The sequence below is a fragment of the Narcine bancroftii genome, chromosome 5 (genome assembly GCF_036971445.1).
Source record: "Narcine bancroftii isolate sNarBan1 chromosome 5, sNarBan1.hap1, whole genome shotgun sequence".
Taxonomy (NCBI): Eukaryota; Metazoa; Chordata; class Chondrichthyes; order Torpediniformes; family Narcinidae; genus Narcine; species Narcine bancroftii.
Window position 1 is genome coordinate 185,560,373 of NC_091473.1, and position 24,579 is coordinate 185,584,951.

Genomic DNA, 24,579 nt, shown 5'->3' on the forward strand with positions numbered 1-24,579 from the left:
GCTGAGTCAAGCCTCTCTTTTGAGTCATCACCCTAAGAGTTGGTTCTTGCAATGTTACTTCACATTGATTCTTCGCAGGGGGGCAGAGAAAGGGGCAGTCATCTTGGAGACCCTTGACTTTAACCCTCTCCCCTGTCCCTCTGCACCGTCCCATCACACACTCCCGGGGTCAATGAGGGAGGGAGGGAAAATGGGGGGGAGAGAGAAGGAAAGGTAAAGGGGAGAGAAGGGGTAAGGGGAGGATGAGGGGGAGTGGGAGATTGCAGATGCAGTACCGTACATCATCAGATTATTACCACGAGTTCTCTGTCTCTCCTTGAGTTCAGTGAAACCAGGAGGTCCTTGCATTACAGAACCAGATCCCACCACCAGAATCTCCCAGATTTCCTTTATTGAAAGCCTCAAACAGAGAAGCAAACCCCACGGAAAAAGCCTTGGCAGTGACCAGCATTGCCCCTGGTAGTCCGAGGGACATCCTCTCAGAGGATGCACCTCAATCCTTTCATAGAAAGGGAGGGTCTGAGCCCCCATTACCCTTTTCCCCAGTCTCGGGAGGGTCTGAGCCACCATTGCTCCATTCCCATCATCCTCTGGGAATGGCCACCATGCTGCACCTGGTTCCACCGTCTCTGCTCGCCCAATCAGGTGGTCTTGAGTCTTGCTCCTCCTCTCTTATTGGCTGTGGAGAGGCGGAGCTCACCCCCCCACCCCAGTGGGTTGACACTGTCCAATGGCGGGTAGGAGGGGGGCTCTTGACAGCTTTAGAGGTCACTTGGGTTCGGCCAGTCTCAGGTTGGCATGGAAATGAGGCCTACTCAGCAAGGCCTCGTCTCCTCTCCACTCCCCTCTTGTTTTGCCACCGATTCGTCGTTTCTTCGAACCAAAGACGAGAAAGGACGACACTTTAAAAAAAAACCACAGAAATATCCTGGAAAACAACGAGAAAATTCAGAACCGTCAGACATCGATCTTGAGGCCATTTAGCCCAACTGACTGGTCTGTACTAGCCCTCTCATCCTCTGTTCTGGCTATCGCTGCCTCTCCCCAGCCCCTCACAACCCACTGGTCCATCCTGCTAGCCAATGAGCATGGACAATAAAGCTGGCCCTACCTCGACCCTATCGCCTCCAAAGGAGATGGTCAGGAAGTGGCTAAATGGTTGCAAAGACCACTCTGGACGGGCTGGAAGAGTTTCACCTCCAGCCAAAGCTTTACAACAATGATTTTTTAAAATCACCAATCCGAAGATAAAAATCAATGGAAGTGAAAAGAGATGTTTGTTCAATAACACACCTTACAATCAAAGTGTTCAGGCAGCTTCTCGAGGCAAAAGTTCTTTCAGGAAAGGACCTTTCCTTGGAAATGCCTGAGAGTTTCTCAAATTCCATGCATCGGACAGGAAGACACCAAAGAATTTGCAAACAGGCCCAAATTATTCCTAAAATTTCCCCTCTCTCCCCCCCTCTCTTTCTCCCTCCCTCCCTCCCTCTCTTGTCCTTTCTCTTCCCCTCCCTCTCTCACCCTTTCTCTCCAACTTCTCTCTCCCCCCCCCTTATTCTCCCTCCATAGAGAGAGAAAAGGGGGAAGAGAGAGGGGGAGAGGTGGGGGAAAGAGAGGAAGAGGGGAAATGAGAGGGTGGAAAAGAGATAGGAGAGATAAAGGTGGAGGGAGAGGGAAAGAGATAGAGGTGGAGGGAGGGAGGAGGAAGAGATAGAGGTGGAGGAGGGAAGAGGAAAAATGAGGGGGGAGAGAATAGGGGAGAGAGAAGTGAAGGGAGAGAGAGGTGAAGGGAGAGAAGGGGAGAGAGGGGAGGAGGGTTTCCTGAATGTGTGGCCCAGATGATCTCTCACCCTCCCTGTAAGTCATCGAAGAGCCCATACCTTCTTTAACGAGATATCGAGGGCCACCATACCTGATAGGCAGTGGATTCTCTGTCCTGGAGCCAGCAGATCAGGTCCTCTTCGAACAACTCCCCTTCTAGGAACGGTGGAAGTCCCGGCAAGTGCCCGTCCCCAGGCGCGGACATCTGGGCGCCAGCAGCCACTGCCAAACGTCAACGGAGATGGGGCTACCCCCAGTGGAACGCACCTTTCCCTTCGCCCACGGATCTTCCCCTTCTCGTCCGGTGGGGGCCAAAGGGTGGGGAAACGGACAGTGTCAAGATCACCGCCGTGGCAAATGGGAAGCCTGGAAAGCAGGCTCAAGTCTGGGACTGGTTCCTGCTGCCCAGGACCGTTCGGGTTTCAAACATAAAGGCGGAGAGAGCAGACACAGCAGGACTCGGACCCCACTCCTCCAGGTCCTGAATGACTCTACCCCCACGCCCCCCCCACGGCCAAGCCCCCCCCCTAGGATATCAAGTAGGTATAAAGCAGGGGTAGAAAGGAGAGGATCACACTGGAGCTCAACTGCGAGGTATTCCCCTTATCGGTGGATTTAGAGGCATCTGTTGGGGAACGAAGAGAAGGTCCATCTTAATTAAGTCCTTGTCACCAATTCTCCCCCTCCCCCCCCGACAGTCCCGCCCTGCATTAACGATGAAGTACACATGGGTCAGACCCTTTAAGGAGAATTGTACAGCACACTAACAAGCCTTTGGGCCCACAAGCCTCAATTAATCTACAAACCCCATACGTTTCGAACAGTGGGTCCCAAACAGACATGGGGAGATCATGCAAACTCCTCACAGGCAGTGTCAGATTCTAACCCGGGCCACTGTAAGAGTGTGTCCCCCTTTATAAAACAGTTTAAAAAAAAATATACAGGTGCTCCCGCCTGGCGACCATGAAAGGCACCTCGAAGCAAACATAAGTTAGCACTGCGCCCAAAACAGCAGAGGCTGCTGGGGGAAAATCCACGGACATTCGGTGACTCTTGGTGGGGGTGGGGGTGGGGGTGGGGGTGGGGGTGGGGGTGGGGGTGGGGGTGGGGGAACTCCTCTTTTGCTTCACTTTCTTTCCAACTGTAAAGCGGCGTCAGGCAATTTCTCCTGAATGCAAATCTTTATCTGCCTTATGGTCGACTAAATGGAATTTGGTGAATGTCATATTTTCTGTTTTGTTACCTGACAATAAAATAATCTCAAATCCCTCTGTTTCCTGTCCTCCAGCTCCCCACCCCCCTTCCCTCTCAATTCAGAGAGGTCACCTCAGCTTCTACCCTCCCACCCATAGCCACCTGTTGGCCTATATTCCTCCCCCTGCCCCTTCCACTCTCCTCTCCTCCCCTGCCCCTTCCACTCTCCTCTCCTCCCCCTGCCCCTTCCACTCTCCTCTCCTCCCCCTGCCCCTTCCACTCTCCTCTCCTCCCCCTGCCCCTTCCACTCTCCTCTCCTCCCCCTGCCCCTTCCACTCTCCTCTCCTCCCCCTGCCCCTTCCACTCTCCTCTCCTCCCCCTGCCCCTTCCACTCTCCTCTCCTCCCCCTGCCCCTTCCACTCTCCTCTCCTCCCCTGCCCCTTCCACTCTCCTCTCCTCCCCCTGCCCCTTCCACTCTCCTCTCTTCCCTGCCCCTTCCACTCTCCTCTCCTTCCCCTGCCCCTTCCACTCTCCTCTCCTCCCCTGCCCCTTCCACTCTCCTCTCCTCCCCCTGCCCCTTCCACTCTCCTCTCCTCCCCCTGCCCCTTCCACTCTCCTCTCCTCCCCCTGCCCCTTCCACTCTCCTCTCCTCCCCCTGCCCCCCACTCTCCTCTCCTCCCCCTGCCCCTTCCACTCTCTCCTCCCCCTGCCCCTTCCACTCTCCTCTCCTCCCCCTGCCCCTTCCCCTCTCCTCCCCCTTCCTCCCTCCTTCCCTCACGCCCCTCCCTCCCCACGCTCTCCCTCCCCACGCTCTCCCTCCTCACGCCCCTTCCTCCTCATGCCCCTTCCTCCTCATGCCCCTTCCTCCGTCCTCATGCTCCTCCCTTGCCCCTTCCACATCCTCCTCCTGTCCCTGCCCTTTCCTCCCTCAATCCCTCTGGCCCTTCCTCCCTCCCTCCCTCCCCCCCCTTGCCCCTTCCTCTCCTCCTGCCCCTTCCCCTCCCTCCCATCCCCCTAACATTTTCAGTTGGGTGGTACGTGTTTTACCACAGTCCTGATGAAGGAAAAGTCAGTCGCCCCATGAAGGTTTCTCCTGCCATCCGGCACTGCGTCAACTCTTAAACCTCCCCTCCCGCCACCGTCCGATGCAAGGTGCTGCATTTTGGGGAGTCAATCCTGGGATAGGGGAACCCCCCCCCCAGTGAACTGCGGGGCTTTGGAGTGTGTGACGGGGCAGGGTCTCGTTTTTGGTTTTGATCAGGAGAGATGTCGTCGAGCAAGAGAGGGGCTAGGAGGAGATCGATGAGGGTATTGCCGGGACTCGGGGAGGTTTGAGCTATGGGGTGTGGGGGAGGTCAAGCAGGCTAGGGCGCTGGAGGATGAGGGGTGACCTCACAGAAGTGGACAACTTTAGGAGAGGGTCAGATCGGGTGAACGCCCAGAGTCGGGGGAAATCGGTGATTTAGGCGAAGGGGAGGAAGATTTAACCGGAAGCTAAGGAGTCACTATTTTAACCCAGAGGATGGTGGGGGTGTGGAAGAGATGGGTGTGGAAGAGATGGGTGAGGCAGGTTCTATTGTAATGCACAAGAAAGATTTGGATGGATCCGCGGATAGGGTGCGTTTAGCGGAGCTATTCTCAATGCGAGCCCCACACTGCCCGCCCCCCCCCCCAATATTACTGGGGTGTGTCACGGGCTGAGACCCTAAACGTGGTCAGTAGGAGAGAAGTGCGGAAGGAGTAGGGCAGTGGCAGAACGGTTAGCGCAACTGTTCGGGACCGGGGTTCGAATCCCGCACCGACTGCAAGGAGTTGGCACGTTCTCCCCATGTCTACGTGGGATCCCCCCTCCCCTGAGGGGGAGGTGGCGGGGCTCCAGTTTCCTCCCACCCTTCGCAATGAACCCCGGGTTGGGGTGTTGTCGGTCGATTGGGTGTAAATTGGACAGCGAGGACCCGGGCTCGCGGGCCCCGTTACCGTCCTGCGCGCCTAATTTTAAAATGTCGTCGGAATTTATGGAGGTTTCAAAAACCTCATGGGGGGTCCCATGAAGGGGTTGGAGAGTCGATGGCTCGGGTTTAAGGCGGGACAGGAGAGACCTGAAAGGGGGGGCAAAGAGGTGGCAAATGAAACAGTGTCGGGAAGCAAACGGTCGTGGACTTGGGTGGAACGGGCAGCGTGGGGAGAAGATTAAAAATTCCGAGGTGTGGGGTGGGCTTGGGAATTCTCGAGCAGGACACCCAAGAACAGGGGTGGCCAACCTTTTAATTTAGATGTACAGCACAGCAACAGGCCATATCGGCCCACGAGTCTGTACCAGGGCAGGGGGTGGCACGGACTCATGGGCCTGAATGGCCTGTTACCGTGCTGCATGTCTACATTTAAAATTGATGAACCTCCAGTTTGAGTTGGCGGTGATGAAGGCGAATGCAGTGTTGATGTTAATTTCTAGAGAGATAGGATACAAGAGCAGGGATGTGATGTGGAGATTCTGTAAAGCACTGGTGAGCCCACACGTGGAGACCGGGTACATGTTTGGGCGCCTTATTTGAGTAAAGATGTGCTGGCGTTGGGGAGATTTATTAGAACGAGACCAGGAGTGGAAGGGTTAGTTTATCAGGAACAATTGTTGGCTCTTGGACTGTACTCGTTGGGGGTACAGAAGGATGAGGGGAACCTTATAGAGGTATTTCAAATGCTGAATGGCTGGATGGAATGGATGTGGCCAGGATGTTCCCTACGGGAGGGGCGTCCAGGCCACAACTTCAGGATAAAAGGGCATCGATTTAAAACAGAGATGCGGAGAAATGTCTTTACCCAGAGGGTCTTGAGTCTGTTGAACCTAGGCTTGTGGGAGCGAGGTTGGTGGGTGCGTTTAAGGCAGAGATCAACAGGTATTTGTTGAGTCGGGGCATGGAGGGTCACAGGGAGGGGATAAAAGGCCAGGGAGTGGGGGACAGGTCAGCTCAGGATTGGAATGGTGCAGCAGAATCGATGGGCTGATTTCTGCTCCTGAGATCGTGGAAAGCGCTGGGGGCAAGGATGGACGGTGACAGAGATAAGAGAGTTTGGAAGAATATGTTGGCAAATATGTCAGACAAACGGAAGATTTTGGCCAAAAGAAAAACCCCAAAAGGCTCATCAGAAAAAACGTTGACCCAAACGGGCGGTTCCTGGTTCTAGATTCTTCTGTAGAAAGACTTCCCCCCACCTCCTCCATACATGACGTGAGGGACGTCGAGCCTGTCGGAATGCTCTGCCCGCACTCCTCTACTGACAGCAGCGAGCTCAGTGGGGGTGGGGGTTGCGACACCACTTGCTGGTTCCTTCCTGTGGCCTGGTACCTTTCTCAGGACCAGGCTCCCAAAAAAACCACCCACTGCATGAAGCCACTGCCCTCCATATTGGACAACAGCGGGTATCATGAGGGTAGTGGTGGGGGGAGGGGGGGGGTTTCCTCTCCGTGCATGGGCCAGTTCCTTCTCCAGGACCAGGCAGTCATGATCACATCTCCCCTTGCCCCCACCCCACTGGGAGGGCAGACTGCTGCAGTTGACAGTGAGGGATGGGCGATAAATCCTGGCATTTTGGACACGGCAAGGACTGTTGTAAATAAACATTGGGTGTCATACAGGCGGTGACGTACAGGTGGTGGTTTCGATTGTGACTCACTGGGAGGAGTGAACAATGAGGGGATTTCACCTGCCTGGGACAGGTTGGTCAGGTCAAACGATGCCTTGGAAGGTGGGGGAAGTGGGGGGGGGGGGGGGAAGAGGAGGCGGGAGAGAGGAAACATGAAGTAGGAGGTGGAGGGAAGAAGCAGTGAGGAGGAGAGGGAGAGGGGAGGCGGGAAACACACACGCATCCGCACAATGACTGGAGCCATGTTTGGGGAGGTGGTATAGGTGGAGGTACTCAAGGATGAGAGGGGACTCCATAGGTGGGGGGATCCAGGAGGAGACCGGGGGTGGGGGGACCCAGGGGTAGGAGGGTGAGGGGCACCATACCTTTCTTCACGTTGTCCCTCGCAGGTCTCCTGGATGTCTCTGTACTTGGCTCCATGGCTGGAACAGGAAAGAGAACAGTGTTGGGCCAGGAACTGTCTGACAGCACAGGGACCAGCCCTTTGGCCCATCTTCTGACCGCTAACCCAGATGTCTTCCTGAGCTGGTCCCATTTACCTGACTTCACCCCACATCCCTCCTCGCATTTTTCCCAACACCCCCATCTTTGTCCCATCGCACACTCCTGGGGTCAGACACAGAGTGAAGCTCCCTTTGCATTATCCCATCTCACACTTCCGGGGTCGGACACAGAGTGAAGCACCCTCCGTACCGTCCAATCACACACTCCTGGGGTCAGACACAGAGTGAAGCTCCCTCCATACTATCCCGTCACACACTCCCGGGGTCAGGCACAAGTGAAGCTCCCTCTGCACCGTCCCATCACACACTCCCGGGGTCAGACACAGAGTGAACTTCCCTCCGCACCATTCCATCACACACACCCGGGGTCAGACACAGAGTGAACTTCCCTCCGCACCATTCCATCACACACACCCGGGGTCAGACACAGAGTGAAGGAGAACCTCCATACAATGTGCCCAGGGCAGATCACTCACTTGTTACACAACAGACCAATACCCTGAGTCGGAGGCATTTGTCAGTCTTGGGTGGGGGTAAAGCTGTGGGAGGGAGAGACAATTGATTAGTTAATAATAGTGAGTTCACTGTCCTGCCCAATGTGTAATGCACTACTGTCGGAGAGGCTCTCAAACTTCTCTAGGTACACTCTGGAAAATGTTTCCGCTTTGGATGGAAGCCGTGCAGAAGGATTGGGGAGGGCTGGTGCCCGAATCACATAAGGTTGGTTTGCAGGTTATCGGGAAGGCAAATGGGATGTTGGCCTTTGTCGCTGGAGGGACTGAATTTAGGAGCAGGGAGGTTGTGCTGCAACTGTACAAGGTCCTGGTGAGGCCGCATCTGGAGAACTGCGTGCAGTTCTGGTCTCCTTACTCGAGGAAGGATGGACTGGCTTAGGAGGCGGTGCAGAGAAGGTTCACCAGGTTGATTCCAGGGATTGTGGGGGGGGTGCTGTTGGTCTATGGGGGTAAGATAGAGGCCGGTAAGTTGTTCCCATTGGTGAGGGAAACCAGAACTAGGGGACATAGCCTCAAAATTCAGGGCAGAGATGAGGAGGAACTGCTTTTCCCAGAAGGTGGGGAATCTGTCGAGTTCGCTGCCCATTGAAGCAGTGGAGGCAATCTCAGTAAATATATTTAAGATCGATTTTTTATGGAGTTGGGGATTAAGGGATATGGGGGAAAGGCAGGTAGGCGGAGATGATTAGATCTCATTGAATGGTGGAGCAGGTTCGACGGACCGAATTGCTGTCTCCTGGTCCAACATACTGCCTGGTTGCACCACATCCCGGTTTGGGGATTCGAGTGTGCACAAGGGTCAAGAAGGCAGTGGACAGCAGCCAGTTCCATCGCAGGCTCTGACCTCCCGTCCGCCGCAGGCACCGCCTCGAGGCGTGTTTCCACCCCCTCCTCCATCACCCTGGTCACAACCGCTTCTTCGGGCATAACGCGCAGAAGCCGATGGTTTGAACAGGAGGCTGCTGGAGGCAAATCCACGGATGCTTGGCGTCTCTGAAGGGACCCTCCTCTCGTTCTCCTAGCATTGAGGGGGCGTGGGGCGGGCAATGCTCGTGGTGACTCTTTGCCTAACGGCGGACAAGAATTTATCACATAGGTCACATTTTCAAAGTGTTATTCTGTGGCGATAAAAGGAACCAGGGAACTTTGAGTTGGGTCAGCACAACGTTATAGGCCAAAGGGCCTGCACTGTGCTGCAAGTTTGTATGAATGCGACGGGCTGCCCGTCAAATGATCTCCCTTCCTCCTGAGGGAGGGACACGGCTCAAGGAGGTATTTCTCCAACATGCTCAGATCAGGTTCCCAACACCAAATAGTTCACTCCAAACCTGGCAAGTTGGAACCTGCTTTGAGAACTAATCCCTGACGCGGACCAAGCCGTAGGGGGATTTTGTTTTGTGCATGTGATGCTCCCAATTATCCAGAGACGGCGGGGGAGGGGGGATCTGTCACTGGGCACCCTTGAGACTTTGGGAATCCCAGGCTGATAAAACCTACCCGCCTCCCGCAGCAGGAACACTGGTTTTTATCCTGCCCAATCCCAAGGTGGGAGGGTCAGCGAATGGGGGAGGAAAAGGAAGGAGGGAGAAACACTGACAGACAGAAACAGACAGAGACAGGGGGGGGGGGAGAGAGAAAGAGAGAATGGAGGGAGGGACAACCACAGTGGAGGTAGACAACGACCACTGGGTGTGAGGGTCATTCTGGTTTCAAGCCCCATTTATTGTGTAATTTTCGATCTGTCTCGGTCACGGGGAGAGGGGGATTTTCTGGAAGTGATTTGCTCAAGCTGTGTGATTTGATGCCGTAATTCACCTCCCTCCTGGCTTCTCCACCTGCACTTTGGGAGTAGAAAATCAAATCTTCTCTGTGCCAGGTTCTGTCCACAGTGGTTTACGGCCATAAGTAATGGTGGTTCAGGGCTGAGTTATGCTGAAGCACCCCTCCCCCTCTCACTCTGCTCAATACTCCACCCCCTCCAGTAATCAGGGGTGGCAGGAACATGAGAAATCTTTATCAATGGAAGGTGTGTGGCTCAGCACTACAAAGGGAGGTGTGGAGGGAGGGGGGTGGTGAGGAAGAAGGGGGCAGTGAAGGGGGGAGGGAGGGGGAGGAGGGCGGTAGAGAGGGGTGGTGAGGAGGGAGGGAGTGGATGGGGAGGGAGTAAGAGGGGGAGGGAGGTATGAACCATCCCAGCACCTGCCTGAAACCTCAGAAGCAATGGGAATTGTTGACATTATTTAGCCACCCCCCCTTTCCTTCCCTCCCTCTCCCCTCCCAATCTCCTCCGCTCCCCTCCAGTCCCACCTTTCATCCCCTTCCCCTTTCTCCTCCCCTTCCCTCCTATCTCCCCCTGCATCACCTCCCTCCCTCACCACCTCCCCTCCCTCTTTCCCACGCCACACCCCTTCCCCTCCATCCCTTCCTCCCCATGTCTCCTCCCTTCCTCTCCTCCCTCCCCTCATTTGTTCCTCCCTCCTTCCCCTCTTTCTCCTGTTTCCCCTCCCTCGCCACCTCCCCTTTCACCTTTCCCCTTCCACTCACCCTTCCTCCCCATATCTCATTTGCTCCTGCGTCTCCTCCCTCCCTCCCTCCCCTCACCTCCCCTTCCCTCCCCAGCCCCAGTGCACTCACAGATGTAGTAATATTCTGCTCCACGTTGGAACTCCATGCCGAGTGAGAAGGGGGTGAAGAGCTGGATCTTCTCAGAGAAGCGGATGGGGGCATAAGGGCAAAGGGCTTGTCACACTCCCAGCGCTTGAAGGCTGTGGGACCGGCATTGCACTCTTGGTAACCCTCCTGGTCCACCATGTAGAGCTGGAAAGATTCAGTCTGCCAGAGGGGGGTCCCAGGGCGGTAGTGGGGGCAGAGGACATCCACGTAGTCATTGATCGAGACCTTCACCGTGTAATCGCCAGATCCGAACCTGCAGGGAACAGATCAGCACCATCTGTGGGGACACGTTAACCACCAACACCCCCCCATTCTCCCTTTAAATCTTTCCCCTCTCACCCTAACCCCCTCGGTACCATTCGGGGCCTCAAACCGCCCTTCCATGTGAAGCAACATCTATGGTGGGGTCATCAACTGGCCCCGGGGCCCCCACTGGAGTCTCGGGAGAGATTGGGCGCAGACCGGGAGATCGCCTTGTCAAGCACCTGGGCTCCGTCTGCCGCAGCGGCCACCCGTTTAGATTCCATAACCCATTCCCACACCGACACGTCTGCCGCGGCCACATTTACCGTCGAACCGAGCTGCCCGCAAACTGGAGAAACAACACTGAATATTCTGTCCGGCACCGTCCAGCTGGGTGGCGTGAACGTCGACTCCAGTTAAACCTCTCTTCGAGCTTCTCTCTTTCCCCACTGCTCTGACTCCTGTCCTCAAGCTCCCCACCCCTTCCCTCTCCATTCAGAGACTTACCCGCTCCCTCCATCACCTCTTCTACCCTCCCACCTGTATCCACCTGTGACCTCTTACCTACTGGCCTGTGCTCTTCCCCTCCCCCCTTCCTCCCCTCCCCCTACCCCTTCCTCCCTCCTCTCCTCCCCCTGTCCCTTCCTCCCTGTTCTCTCTCTCTCCTCCCTCCCACCTTATTATTCAGGACTCTGCCTGCTTTAGGCTCGTTCCCTGATGAAGGGCTCAGCCCCGAAACGTCTGTTCCCCTTTAGCTCCATCGGACGCTGCCTGACCCAAGGAGTTTTCCTGGCACCTTTCATACATCACCACATAGCCTCAGCCTCTGCGCACGTCCTGCTCCAGACACGTGTGTGGCCGCCATCTTGGATCGCCTTATCCTACGTGGGGAATGTGGATTCCCGCAGCCCTGACGGGGAGGGAGCTCAGAGGGTTCCAGGAGGTGTGTCCAGGTCCCCAGATGGGGCTTAGAGAATGTTCCTGAGCCGGGGGGAGAGGGAGGCAGCGCGTGCCCACCGTCCTCTGGGCCCACTGGTATGGGCGGGAGATGCTGTATTCCACAAGATGTGAGAGCAGCTCCGTGTGCCAGCGGGGAAGGGAGAACATCGGGGGGAGATGGGAGAAACAGGAGTCCAGATGGAAAGGGGAGTAGTGATAGTTTGGGTGGAAGGGGGAGGCTTTGTATGTGAACGAAAACAGTGAGGAGGGAACGGATTGTGATGAACCAACAATTATTTTGTCCAAATCGATTAGGAAAAGTTTCATATTTCATAGGCAAACAAGGTCTCAGCTTACGCAATGGGTCGGTTGTGTCTCCACTTCTCACCACCAACTGCTGGCCCTTAGCATTTATAACTAGTCCAGGAGCAAACTGCCTCACAATCTGTCAGTACCACCAGATTCACTGATGGGACAGTGCAGAGGGTGCTTCACTCAGTATTTGACCCCGGGAGTGTGTGACAGGACGGTACAGAGGGAGCTTCATGACCCAAAAAAGAGAAAAAGTATTCCCCCCCCCCCACCGCACCCCACCCCCAATATCATGCATTCCCGAGGTTCTATCGGTCGGTTCAAAGGATTCAGCTGACTCCACCCTGAGTCCGAGTTACCAGTGGATGTTCAAACCCCACTGAACTGCCTTGGGAACGGGGTGGGGGGGCAGTTCTGGGCAGGGTGGCCACTGTACGAAGGGTTAGGATGAGGGAGGACAGAGGCTGTGTTTCCAAATGGTGAACTGCGTGCCCCACACGGGACCCAGCAGCCCCCTGGCCCATGCTGGAAGCCACTGTAATGACCAACCGTGCGCCTTTAGGGAGGAACCGGTGTGGTTTCCATCCAACATTTTCATCAGCCCCCTCTTCTGAGAGCAACATGTTTGAACCCAGCCCGAAGCTGGAGCCACAGGCTCAACCCATCAGGCACAACTAAACACAGTGGTTACTTCCGTTCAACACACAAACGCTCAGGCGGCCGCGCTCAGGCTCAGGCGGCCGCGCTCAGGCTCAGGCGGCCGCGCTCAGGCTCAGGCGGCCGCGCTCAGGCTCAGGCGGCCGCGCTCAGGCTCAGGCGGCCGCGCTCAGGCTCAGGCGGCCGCGCTCAGGCTCAGGCGGCCGCGCTCAGGCTCAGGCGGCCGCGCTCAGGCTCAGGCGGCCGCGCTCAGGCTCAGGCGGCCGCGCTCAGGCTCAGGCGGCCGCGCTCAGGCTCAGGCGGCCGCGCTCAGGCTCAGGCGGCCGCGCTCAGGCTCAGGCGGCCGCGCTCAGGCTCAGGCGGCCGCGCTCAGGCTCAGGCGGCCGCGCTCAGGCTCAGGCGGCCGCGCTCAGGCTCAGGCGGCCGCGCTCAGGCTCAGGCGGCCGCGCTCAGGCTCAGGCGGCCGCGCTCAGGCTCAGGCGGCCGCGCTCAGGCTCAGGCGGCCGCGCTCAGGCTCAGGCGGCCGCGCTCAGGCTCAGGCGGCCGCGCTCAGGCTCAGGCGCACAAACACACGCATGCGCACAAACACAGAGAGGAGGGAGATGGTGTGAGCGAGGTGGGGGACAGGGGATAGGGAGAAAAACAGAGAGATCGACAGAGGGGAAGAGAGTCAGGGAGAGAGAGAGAAGGATGGGGTACACTAGATTTTACATAGACGAACAGCAGGAACAGGACACATGTGGATCTGTGGCTGAAGGGTTTAAAATGACAGCTTCCTGACACCAGAATGATCTCGGTCCTCTCACTGACAGCTTCCTCCTCATTGACCAGCTCACTGCAGATCTCCCTCGGTGACACATCACTCTGATGAGGTCTGCTAATTTGGAATGAAAATCAATTCTTCACATTGAGGTACAGATTCATTTCAAAACGTTTGATGAGCAAAGTCCTGGTGCAGCACAGACACAGCAGGACCCATCCCCACCAGTACTGTACCGCAGTGTTACACTGTGACAGACCCATCCCCACCAGTACTGTACCCCGGCGTTACAGTGACAGTCCCGTCCCCACCAGTACTGTACCTCAGTGTTATACAGTGACAGACCCGTCGCCACTAGTACTGTACCCTAGTGTTACACAGGGTCAGACCCGTCCCCACCAGTACTATACCCCAGTGTTATACAAGTACAGACCCGTCCCCACCATTACTGTACCCTGATGTTACAGTGGCAGACCTGTCCCCACCAGTACTGTACACTGGTGTTACACAGGGACAGACGCGTCTCCACCAGTATTGTACACTGGTGTTACACAGGGACAGACCCATCCCCATCAGTACTGTACCCGGTGTTACAGTGGCAGACAAGTCCCCACCAGTAATGTACCCCAGTTACACAGGGACAGACCCGTCCTCACCACTCCACTACTGTACCCCATTGTTACACAGGGACTGACCCATTGTTACACAGGGACTGACCCATTGTTACACAGGGACTGACCCATTGTTACACAGGGACTGACCCATTGTTACACAGGGACTGACCCATTGTTACACAGGGACTGACCCATTGTTACACAGGGACTGACCCATTGTTACACAGGGACTGACCCATTGTTACACAGGGACTGACCCATTGTTACACAGGGACTGACCCATTGTTACACAGGGACTGACCCATCCCCACCTGTACTGTATCCCAGTGTTACAGTGTCAGCCCTGTCCCCACCAGTACTGTACCCCGGTGTTACACAGTGACAGAACCGGCCCACCAGTACTATAGTTATACAGGGATAGACCCGACCCCACCAGAACTACAGAGTTATACAGGGATAGACCCTACCCCACCAGAACTACAGAGTTATACAGTGATAGATGCATCCCCACCAGTACTGTACCCCGTTGTTACAGTGGTAGACCCGTCCATACCACTAATGTACGTCGGAGTTACAGTGGCAGACGCGTCCCCACCAGTACTGTACCCCGGTGTTACACAGAGGCAGACCAGTCCCCATTAGTACTGTACCCCAGTGGTATACAGGGACATACCTGACCCACCAGTTCTGTACCCCAGTGTTACACAGTGACAGACCCATCCCTACCAGTACTATACCCCAGTTACCCAGGGACAGACCCATCCCCACCAGTACTGTACCCCACTGTTACACAGGAACAGACACATCCCCACCAGTACTGTAACCCAATTACACAGGGACAGATCCATCCCCACCAGTACTGTACCCTGGTGTTACACAGTGACAGACACATCCCTACCAGTACTGCAGCCTGGTGTTAGATGGCAGGCCAGTCCACACCAGTACTGTACCCCAGTGTTACACAAAGACAGTCCAATCCCCACTAGTACAGAACCCTGGTGTTATAGTGGCAGACCCATCCCCACCAGTTCTGTACCCCAGTGTTACACAGTGACAGACCCATCCCTACCAGTACTATACCCCAGTTACACAGGGACAGACCTATCCCCACCAGTACTGTATCCCACTGTTACACAGTGACAGTCCCATCCCCACCAATACGGTACCCTGGTTTTAACACAGTGACAGACCCATCGCCACTAGTACTGTACCCTGGTGTTATACAAGGACAGACCCATCCCCACCATTACTGTACCCAGATGTTATCCAGTGGCAGACCCGTCCCTGCCACTCCACTACTGTACCCCATTGTTACACAGTGACAGACCTGTCCCCACCTGTACTGTACGCTGGTGTTACAGCGGCAGAATCGCCCCCACCAGTACTGTACTCTGGTGTTACACAGTGACAGACCAGTCCCCACAAGTACTGTACCACGGTGTTACACAGTGACAGACCCATCCCCACCAGTACTGTACCCTGGTGTTATACAGTGACAGACCCGTCACCACTAGTACTGTACCCTAGTGTTACACAGGGTCAGACCCGTCCCCACCAGTACTATACCCCAGTGTTATACAAGTACAGACCCGTCCCCACCATTACTGTACCCTGATGTTACAGTGGCAGACCTGTCCCCACCAGTACTGTACACTGGTGTTACACAGGGACAGATGCGTCTCCACCAGTATTGTACACTGGTGTTACACAGGGACAGACCCATCCCCATCAGTACTGTACCCGGTGTTACAGTGGCAGACAAGTCCCCACCAGTAATGTACCCCAGTTACACAGGGACAGACCCGTCCTCACCACTCCACTACTGTACCCCATTGTTACACAGGGACTGACCCATCCCCACCTGTACTGTATCCCAGTGTTACAGTGTCAGCCCTGTCCCCACCTGTACTGTACCCCGGTGTTACACAGTGACAGAACCTGCCCACCAGTACTATAGTTATACAGGGATAGACCCGACCCCACCAGAACTACAGAATTATACAGGGATAGACCCTACCCCACCAGAACTACAGAGTTATACAGTGATAGACGCATCCCAATCAGTACTGTACCCCGTTGTTACAGTGGTAGACCCGTCCACACCACTAATGTACGTCGGAGTTACAGTGGCAGACGCGTCCCCACCAGTACTGTACCCCGGTGTTACACAGAGACAGACCAGTCCCCATTAGTACTGTACCCCAGTGGTATACAGGGACATACCTGACCCACCAGTTCTGTACCCCAGTGTTACCCAGGGACAGACCCATCCCCACCAGTACTGTACCCCACTGTTACACAGGGACAGACCCATCCCCACCAGTACTGTACCCCAATTACACAGGGACAGATCCATCCCCACCAGTACTGTACCCTGGTGTTACACAGTGACAGACACATCCCTACCAGTACTGCAGCCTGGTGTTAGATGGCAGGCCAGTCCACACCAGTACTGTACCCCAGTGTTACACAATGACAGTCCAATCCCCACTAGTACAGAACCCTGGTGTTATAGTGGCAGACCCATCCCCACCAGTTCTGTACCCCAGTGTTACACAGTGACAGACCCATCCCTACCAGTACTATACCCCAGTTACACAGGGACAGACCCATCCCCACCAGTACTGTATCCCACTGTTACACAGTGACAGTCCCATCCCCACCAATACGGTACCCTGGTTTTAACACAGTGACAGACCCATCGCCACTAGTACTGTACCCTGGTGTTATACAAGGACAGACCCATCCCCACCATTACTGTACCCAGATGTTATCCAGTGGCAGACCCGTCCCTGCCACTCCACTACTGTACCCCATTGTTACACAGTGACAGACCTGTCCCCACCTGTACTGTACGCTGGTGTTACAGCGGCAGAATCGCCCCCACCAGTACTGTACTCTGGTGTTACACAGTGACAGACCAGTCCCCACAAGTACTGTACCACGGTGTTACACAGTGATAGACCCGTCCCCACCAGTACTTTACCCCAGTGTTACACTGTGACAGACCCTTCCCCACCAGTACTGTACACCAGTGATAAAGTGACAGATACGTCCCAACCAGTACTGTAACGCGGTGTTACAGTGGCAGACTCTTCCTCCCTAGTACTGTACCCCAGTGTTACACAGGGACAGACCCGTCCGCACCAGTACTGTACACCATTGTTACACAGGGACAGACCCATCCCCACCAGTAATGTACCCCGGTGTTACACAGTGACAGACCCGGCCCCACCAGTACTGCACCCCGGTGTGACAGTGGCAGACCAGTCCCCACCAGTACTGTACCCCAGTGTTACACAGTGACAGATCATTCCCCACCAGTACTGTACCCCGGTTTTACAGTGGCAGACCCATCCCCACCACTACTGATCCCCAGTGTTACATAGGGACTGACACATCTCCACCTGTACTGTATCCTAGTGTTACACAGGGACAGACCCGTCCCCATCTGTACTGTATCCCAGTGTTAAAATGACAGACCCGTCCCCACCAATACTATAGAGTTATACAGTGATAGACCTGTCCCCACTAGTTCTGTACTCCAGTGATAGTAGCAAATTTGTCCCCACCAGTAGTGTACCCCGGTGTTATACAGTAGCAGACTTGTCCCCACCAGTACCACAGGGGGACCACATTCGTCGTTCTTCAATCCTCTGGTATCTCCCCCCATGGCCAAGGAGGGTGTAAAGATCATTGCGAACACCCCAGCAATCTCTTCCCTCCCTCCTCACAGCAGCCTGGGGTGTATCTCGTCCCTTCCCAGGGACTTGTCAATCTTTATGAGGATCCAGAACTTCCTTAATCTGATCACGGTCCAGTGCGCAGGCCCCGTTCTCTCCTGTCCCCACCCTGATCAATGTCCTTTTCTCTGGAGCAAAGTATTCAATTAGGACATCCCCAACCTCCAGGCACATGTTGCCTCCTTTAGGAGCCCCCACCTTCACTCCTGTCATCCTTCTGTTCTTCACGTACACATACAACGCCTTGGGGTGCTCCTTAATCCTACCGGCCAAGGCCTTCTCATGCTCCCTTCGACATCTCCCAAGTCCTTTCTTCCTGGCTGCCATATAATTCTCACAAGCCCTTCCTGTTTCCTTCTTCCTAAATCCAATGTGCTCTTCCTTCTTCCTGTTCACTGGCTGCCTCACATGTCTCGTCAACCGTAGTTCCCTTTTCCTACCCTGTCTCTGTGGGACAAACCCTATCATGAACCCGCAACATCCTCCACGTTCCCTCAGTGCTTTCACCCGGAGAACATTTGCTCCCAATTTGCTCTCCCTAGTTTATGCCTCATCCCATCTGTTTTTATCCCTGTCCATGGCTGCACTAAAGCTCAGGGAGTTGTGTGATCCCTCTCACCAAAATGCTCCCCCACCGAGGGGTTCGTAACCCAACCAGGTTCATTCCCCAAAACCAGGTCCAGTTCGGCCTCTCCTCTCATCGGCAGGTCCGCGGATTGTGTTGGAATTCCTCCTTGGACTCTTCTGACAAACCCTGCCCCATCGGTCCCTCTTGCCCTCAGGAGGTGCCAGTTGAAGTCTCCCTGTAATTTCTGCCCCCCTTCCAAAAATCTGCCAGCTTTTCTGCTCCTTTGTGTCCCGTGGGCGAGTTAAGAGCCTGCAGATGACTGCCTTTCTGTTTCCACCCACACCGACTCAGTAGACCCTCCCTCTGCAACCTCCTCCCTTTCTATAATACTATCCTGGATCAGTAATGCTCCTCCCCATTTCTCTCACCTGCCGTCCTATCCCTTTTGAAACACTTCAACCCCGGTACCTGCTTCAGCCAGACCTGCCCTTCCCTCCAGTCAAGTTTCCGTGACAGCCACAACATCGTAGTTCCACGCCCTGATCCAAGTCCATCCCTAATACTTCTTGTGTTGAAATCGACACATTTCAACCTCTCCAACTGGTTGCATTTGTGTTTCCTCCCCTGCCCTCCCTTCCCCACAAACTCACCGCATCGTCCTCCCCCCCACCTTCTGCCCTCGCTTGCCCGCCCAGGAGACATGCCCCTCTCCAGTTCCAGAGCAGCCCGTCCTTTCTGTACAGGTCGAACCCTCCCACGGAAGGGAACAGAATGATCCGCACATCAGAGCCCCCCTGCCCCAACTCTTCAGCCGCACATTTGTCTGCTGCAACTTCCTGGTGCGAGGCACAGGCAGCAATCCAGAGATTACCCCCCCCACCCCCCCCCACCAAAGTACTGCTTTTCAGAATTTTCTCCAGTGCAGTCATCTCGGGGGACAATGTGGGTGGTGGGGGTACATCCCGGTCGTACAGGAAGGACGCGACCAGGTAGGCTCCTCTCACCGCCAGCCAGGCCAAAGCCCTGGTGCTTGTTTGTGAGAGACATCCCGCCAGATAACCTAGATGGTCTGCTCCAGGAACCACCCCACTGTACTCATCGAGTCCTCATCTCTCAGCGTCTGCAGGACTTTCCGTGCTGACCACTGCCTGATGGCCTTGTGGCTCAAGGTGTTGGTCTTAGTAGAACCTTCCACAGGTTGTGCGGCAAAATCCAGCTGACTGGGACGGTGCCTGTCCTTCGCCACACCCCCGATAGACACATCGGACCTCAGTCCTTTGTGCTCTCGTGCCTTGTTTCCACCCACGCACTGAGGCAGCCAATGCACGAAGGCAGTCCTCAGGACGAGGGCCATGTTGGGTGAGCCCTTGCCCCCCCACCCCCATCATCTGGAGACTGGCATGTGGCGGCCCCTTGAACCCTTTCCATCTTGGATCCCCATGTGAACCGGCTTGGTGGGGAGATGGCGAGGAAGGGGCCACACCGCCATCGAGAGGGAGCACCTGTGCCCATGGGCTCACCTGGTGGTGGGCCTCTGCAATCCGCTCCAACCGATTCTTGTCGCCCACCTCAGCCCCTCCAGACCAGATTCCCCCCACCCCCAGCACCTTGATCTGAAGGGGAGGGCGAACTGGTCACCGGAGGGGGTCTGCCTCTGCCCTTCGGTTTACTACCCAGGCGCCCAATGTGGACTCAATATGTAGCCGAACAGAAGGCAGCGACTTCGTCCATATACAGGGGAGGCCTTGGCCGGAGTGTCTCCACTGCCTGGCAACGTCCCTCTCTTATGGCCCTCGTCCTTGCTCGTGGACTCCACCAAAAGGCTCGACGTAGCGCCCAAGGCTGGTGACCAACAATTAGTTTGCTAACAGAAATAGTACAATTCAACCTGATCTTTGGCTTGAACCTGACCACATTAAAACCACCTCTGACGTGTGATGAGTCAATATTATTGGGGTTAGAACAACATTGATTTAACCACAGGGCAAAAGCAAACAGAAGTAGAAATATTATGAGAGCTTAAACAATAGCCAACTGAATGCCAGGAAAAGGTTTCCAATTAAACAAGATGACACATGTTTCAATCTTGTTTTCCACCCTTTCAAGTTCGAAAATTGAGACTGTAGAATTAGAACATAAGCAGTTTTCTCCTTCCTCGACGTACAGGAATGTACTGGAATACTGTCATGTAATGTGCGGCTGCTGGAAAGCAATAAATTTCATAACATTAATGAGTCAAATTAGAAACAAAAACTCACCTAACATTTCAGTGAATATTTTCAAAAATTTCACCCTGGGTCTTTCACCAACCTTCGGATGAACTTTCAAAACGAAACAGCCACTTAATTTTTTTTTTCTTCACACGTTCAGTGGAGCTTTTGAACAAGCTGGCAACAAACTTTCAGCCGAATTCTTTTTCAGCAAGCAAGCTCTCTCGGCCCAAGTTTGGAGCAAGCTCTCTCGGCCCAAGTTTGGAGCAAGCTCTCTCGGCCCAAGTTTGGAGCAAGCTCTCTCGGCCCAAGTTTGCAGCAAGCTCTCTCGGCCCAAGTTTGCAGCAAGCTCTCTCGGCCCAAGTTTGCAGCAAGCTCTCTCGGCCCAAGTTTGCAGCAAGCTCTCTCGGCCCAAGTTTGGAGCAAGCTCTCTCGGCCCAAGTTTGCAGCAAGCTCTCTCGGCCCAAGTTTGCAGCAAGCTCTCTCGGCCCAAGTTTGCAGCAAGCTCTCTCGGCCCAAGTTTGCAGCAAGCTCTCTCGGCCCAAGTTTGCAGCAAGCTCTCTCGGCCCAAGTTTGCAGCAAGCTCTCTCGGCCCAAGTTTGCAGCAAGCTCTCTCGGCCCAAGTTTGCAGCAAGCTCTCTCGGCCCAAGTTTGCAGCAAGCTCTCTCGGCCCAAGTTTGCAGCAAGCTCTCTCGGCCCAAGTTTGCAGCAAGCTCTCTCGGCCCAAGTTTGCAGCAAGCTCTCTCGGCCCAAGTTTGCAGCAAGCTCTCTCGGCCCAAGTTTGCAGCAAGCTCTCTCGGCCCAAGTTTGCAGCAAGCTCTCTCGGCCCAAGTTTGCAGCAAGCTCTCTCGGCCCAAGTTTGCAGCAAGCTCTCTCGGCCCAAGTTTGCAGCAAGCTCTCTCGGCCCAAGTTTGCAGCAAGCTCTCTCGGCCCAAGTTTGCAGCAAGCTCTCTCGGCCCAAGTTTGCAGCAAGCTCTCTAGGCCCAAGTTTGCAGCAAGCTCTCTCGGCCCAAGTTTGCAGCAAGCTCTCTCGGCCCAAGTTTGCAGCAAGCTCTCTCGGCCCAAGTTTGCAGCAAGCTCTCTCGGCCCAAGTTTGCAGCAAGCTCTCTCGGCCCAAGTTTGCAGCAAGCTCTCTCGGCCCAAGTTTGCAGCAAGCTCTCTCGGCCCAAGTTTGCAGCAAGCTCTCTCGGCCCAAGTTTGCAGCAAGCTCTCTCGGCCCAAGTTTGCAGCAAGCTCTCTCGGCCCAAGTTTGCAGCAAGCTCTCTCGGCCCAAGTTTGCAGCAAGCTCTCTCGGCCCAAGTTTGCAGCAAGCTCTCTCGGCCCAAGTTTGCAGCAAGCTCTCTCGGCCCAAGTTTGCAGCAAGCTCTCTCGGCCCAAGTTTGCAGCAAGCTCTCTCGGCCCAAGTTTGCAGCAAGCTCTCTCGGCCCAAGTTTGCAGCAAGCTCTCTCGGCCCAAGTTTGCAGCAAGCTCTCTCGGCCCAAGTTTGCAGCAAGCTCTCTCGGCCCAAGTTTGCAGCAAGCTCTCTCGGCCCAAGTTTGCAGCAAGCTCTCTCGGCCCAAGTTTGCAGCAAGCTCTCTCGGCCCAAGTTTGCAGCAAGCTCTCTCGGCCCAAGTTTGCAGCAAGCTCTCTCGGCCCAAGTTTGCAGCAAGCTCTCTCGGCCCAAGTTTGCAGCAAGCTCTCTCGGCCCAAGTTTGCAGCAAGCTCTCTCGGCCCAAGTTTGCAGCAAGCTCTCTCGGCCCAAGTTTGCAGCAAGCTCTCTCGGCCCAAGTTTGCAGCAAGCTCTCTCGGCCCAAGTTTGCAGCAAGCTCTCTCGGCCCAAGTTTGGAGCAAGCTCTCTCGGCCCAAGTTTGGAGCAAGCTCTCTCGGCCCAAGTTTGGAGCAAGCTCTCTCGGCCCAAGTTTGGAGCAAGCTCTCTCGGCCCAAGTTTGGAGCAAGCTCTCTCGGCCCAAGTTTGGAGCAAGCTCTCTCGGCCCAAGTTTGGAGCAAGCTCTCTCGGCCCAAGTTTGGAGCAAGCTCTCTCGGCCCAAGTTTGGAGCAAGCTCTCTCGGCCCAAGTTTGGAGCAAGCTCTCTCGGCCCAAGTTTGGAGCAAGCTCTCTCGGCCCAAGTTTGGAGCAAGCTCTCTCGGCCCAAGTTTGGAGCAAGCTCTCTCGGCCCAAGTTTGGAGCAAGCTCTCTCGGCCCAAGTTTGCAGCAAGCTCTCTCGGCCCAAGTTTGCAGCAAGCTCTCTCGGCCCAAGTTTGCAGCAAGCTCTCTCGGCCCAAGTTTGCAGCAAGCTCTCTCGGCCCAAGTTTGGAGCAAGCTCTCTCGGCCCAAGTTTGCAGCAAGCTCTCTCGGCCCAAGTTTGCAGCAAGCTCTCTCGGCCCAAGTTTGCAGCAAGCTCTCTCGGCCCAAGTTTGCAGCAAGCTCTCTCGGCCCAAGTTTGCAGCAAGCTCTCTCGGCCCAAGTTTGCAGCAAGCTCTCTCGGCCCAAGTTTGGAGCAAGCTCTCTCGGCCCAAGTTTGGAGCAAGCTCTCTCGGCCCAAGTTTGGAGCAAGCTCTCTCGGCCCAAGTTTGGAGCAAGCTCTCTCGGCCCAAGTTTGGAGCAAGCTCTCTCGGCCCAAGTTTGGAGCAAGCTCTCTCGGCCCAAGTTTGGAGCAAGCTCTCTCGGCCCAAGTTTGGAGCAAGCTCTCTCGGCCCAAGTTTGGAGCAAGCTCTCTCGGCCCAAGTTTGGAGCAAGCTCTCTCGGCCCAAGTTTGGAGCAAGCTCTCTCGGCCCAAGTTTGGAGCAAGCTCTCTCGGCCCAAGTTTGGAGCAAGCTCTCTCGGCCCAAGTTTGGAGCAAGCTCTCTCGGCCCAAGTTTGGAGCAAGCTCTCTCGGCCCAAGTTTGGAGCAAGCTCTCTCGGCCCAAGTTTGGAGCAAGCTCTCTCGGCCCAAGTTTGGAGCAAGCTCTCTCGGCCCAAGTTTGGAGCAAGCTCTCTCGGCCCAAGTTTGGAGCAAGCTCTCTCGGCCCAAGTTTGGAGCAAGCTCTCTCGGCCCAAGTTTGGAGCAAGCTCTCTCGGCCCAAGTTTGGAGCAAGCTCTCTCGGCCCAAGTTTGGAGCAAGCTCTCTCGGCCCAAGTTTGGAGCAAGCTCTCTCGGCCCAAGTTTGGAGCAAGCTCTCTCGGCCCAAGTTTGGAGCAAGCTCTCTCGGCCCAAGTTTGGAGCAAGCTCTCTCGGCCCAAGTTTGGAGCAAGCTCTCTCGGCCCAAGTTTGGAGCAAGCTCTCTCGGCCCAAGTTTGGAGCAAGCTCTCTCGGCCCAAGTTTGGAGCAAGCTCTCTCGGCCCAAGTTTGGAGCAAGCTCTCTCGGCCCAAGTTTGGAGCAAGCTCTCTCGGCCCAAGTTTGGAGCAAGCTCTCTCGGCCCAAGTTTGGAGCAAGCTCTCTCGGCCCAAGTTTGGAGCAAGCTCTCTCGGCCCAAGTTTGGAGCAAGCTCTCTCGGCCCAAGTTTGGAGCAAGCTCTCTCGGCCCAAGTTTGCAGCAAGCTCTCTCGGCCCAAGTTTGGAGCAAGCTCTCTCGGCCCAAGTTTGGAGCAAGCTCTCTCGGCCCAAGTTTGGAGCAAGCTCTCTCGGCTCAAGTTTGGAGCAAGCTCTCTCGGCTCAAGTTTGGAGCAAGCTCTCTCGGTTCAACTTTTCAACAAACTTTCGGCTCAACTTTTCAACAAACTTTCGGCTCAACTTTTCAACTAACTTTCGGCTCAACTTTTCAACAAACTTTCGGCTCAACTTTTCAACAAACTTTCGGCTCAACTTTTCAACAAACTTTCAGCTGAAATCGTTCAACGAAATTCCAGCTGAATTTTTAATCGAACTTCCTGCTGACCCTGAGTACAAACCTGGGACTAAACCTGTGGACAGAATTCGGGCCCTTAGAATTTTTACTGTGGCTTCTCACGACATGGCACAAGAACTTGCAGGGAGGAAGTGTGGAGCGAGCGAGAGGGATTTTGCTCCATTTTTACCTTGGATTGGTGCTGTTCCAATATACGCCATGCCTAACCGAGAAAATCTTGCCCATTTCTTGAAACAGCGTGTGGAGCCACAGCGCACGATGCAAGAACGATTCGAAATGCATGGCTCCGACTTTTCCGCCACCCTCAATCAACTGTTAGACCTCAATCTGTTGATCTTAACCCTTGAAGACACACCCCTGATAGGTGGGTGTAACGTTAGACC

The 24,579-nt window shown here is 55.2% G+C and overlaps 1 protein-coding gene across 1 annotated transcript; it reads right to left on the minus strand.

Annotated features, from left to right (window-relative positions):
- Positions 1–374: 374 nt before the first annotated feature.
- On the minus strand, positions 375–24,579 carry LOC138764347 (ephrin-A2-like). The gene is given in 7 exon segments (XM_069940130.1): positions 375–928; positions 1,913–2,043; positions 7,023–7,079; positions 7,637–7,699; positions 10,310–10,411; positions 10,414–10,601; positions 24,366–24,579. Coding segments are annotated over 7 exon segments (678 nt in total). The 5' UTR covers positions 24,479–24,579; the 3' UTR covers positions 375–904.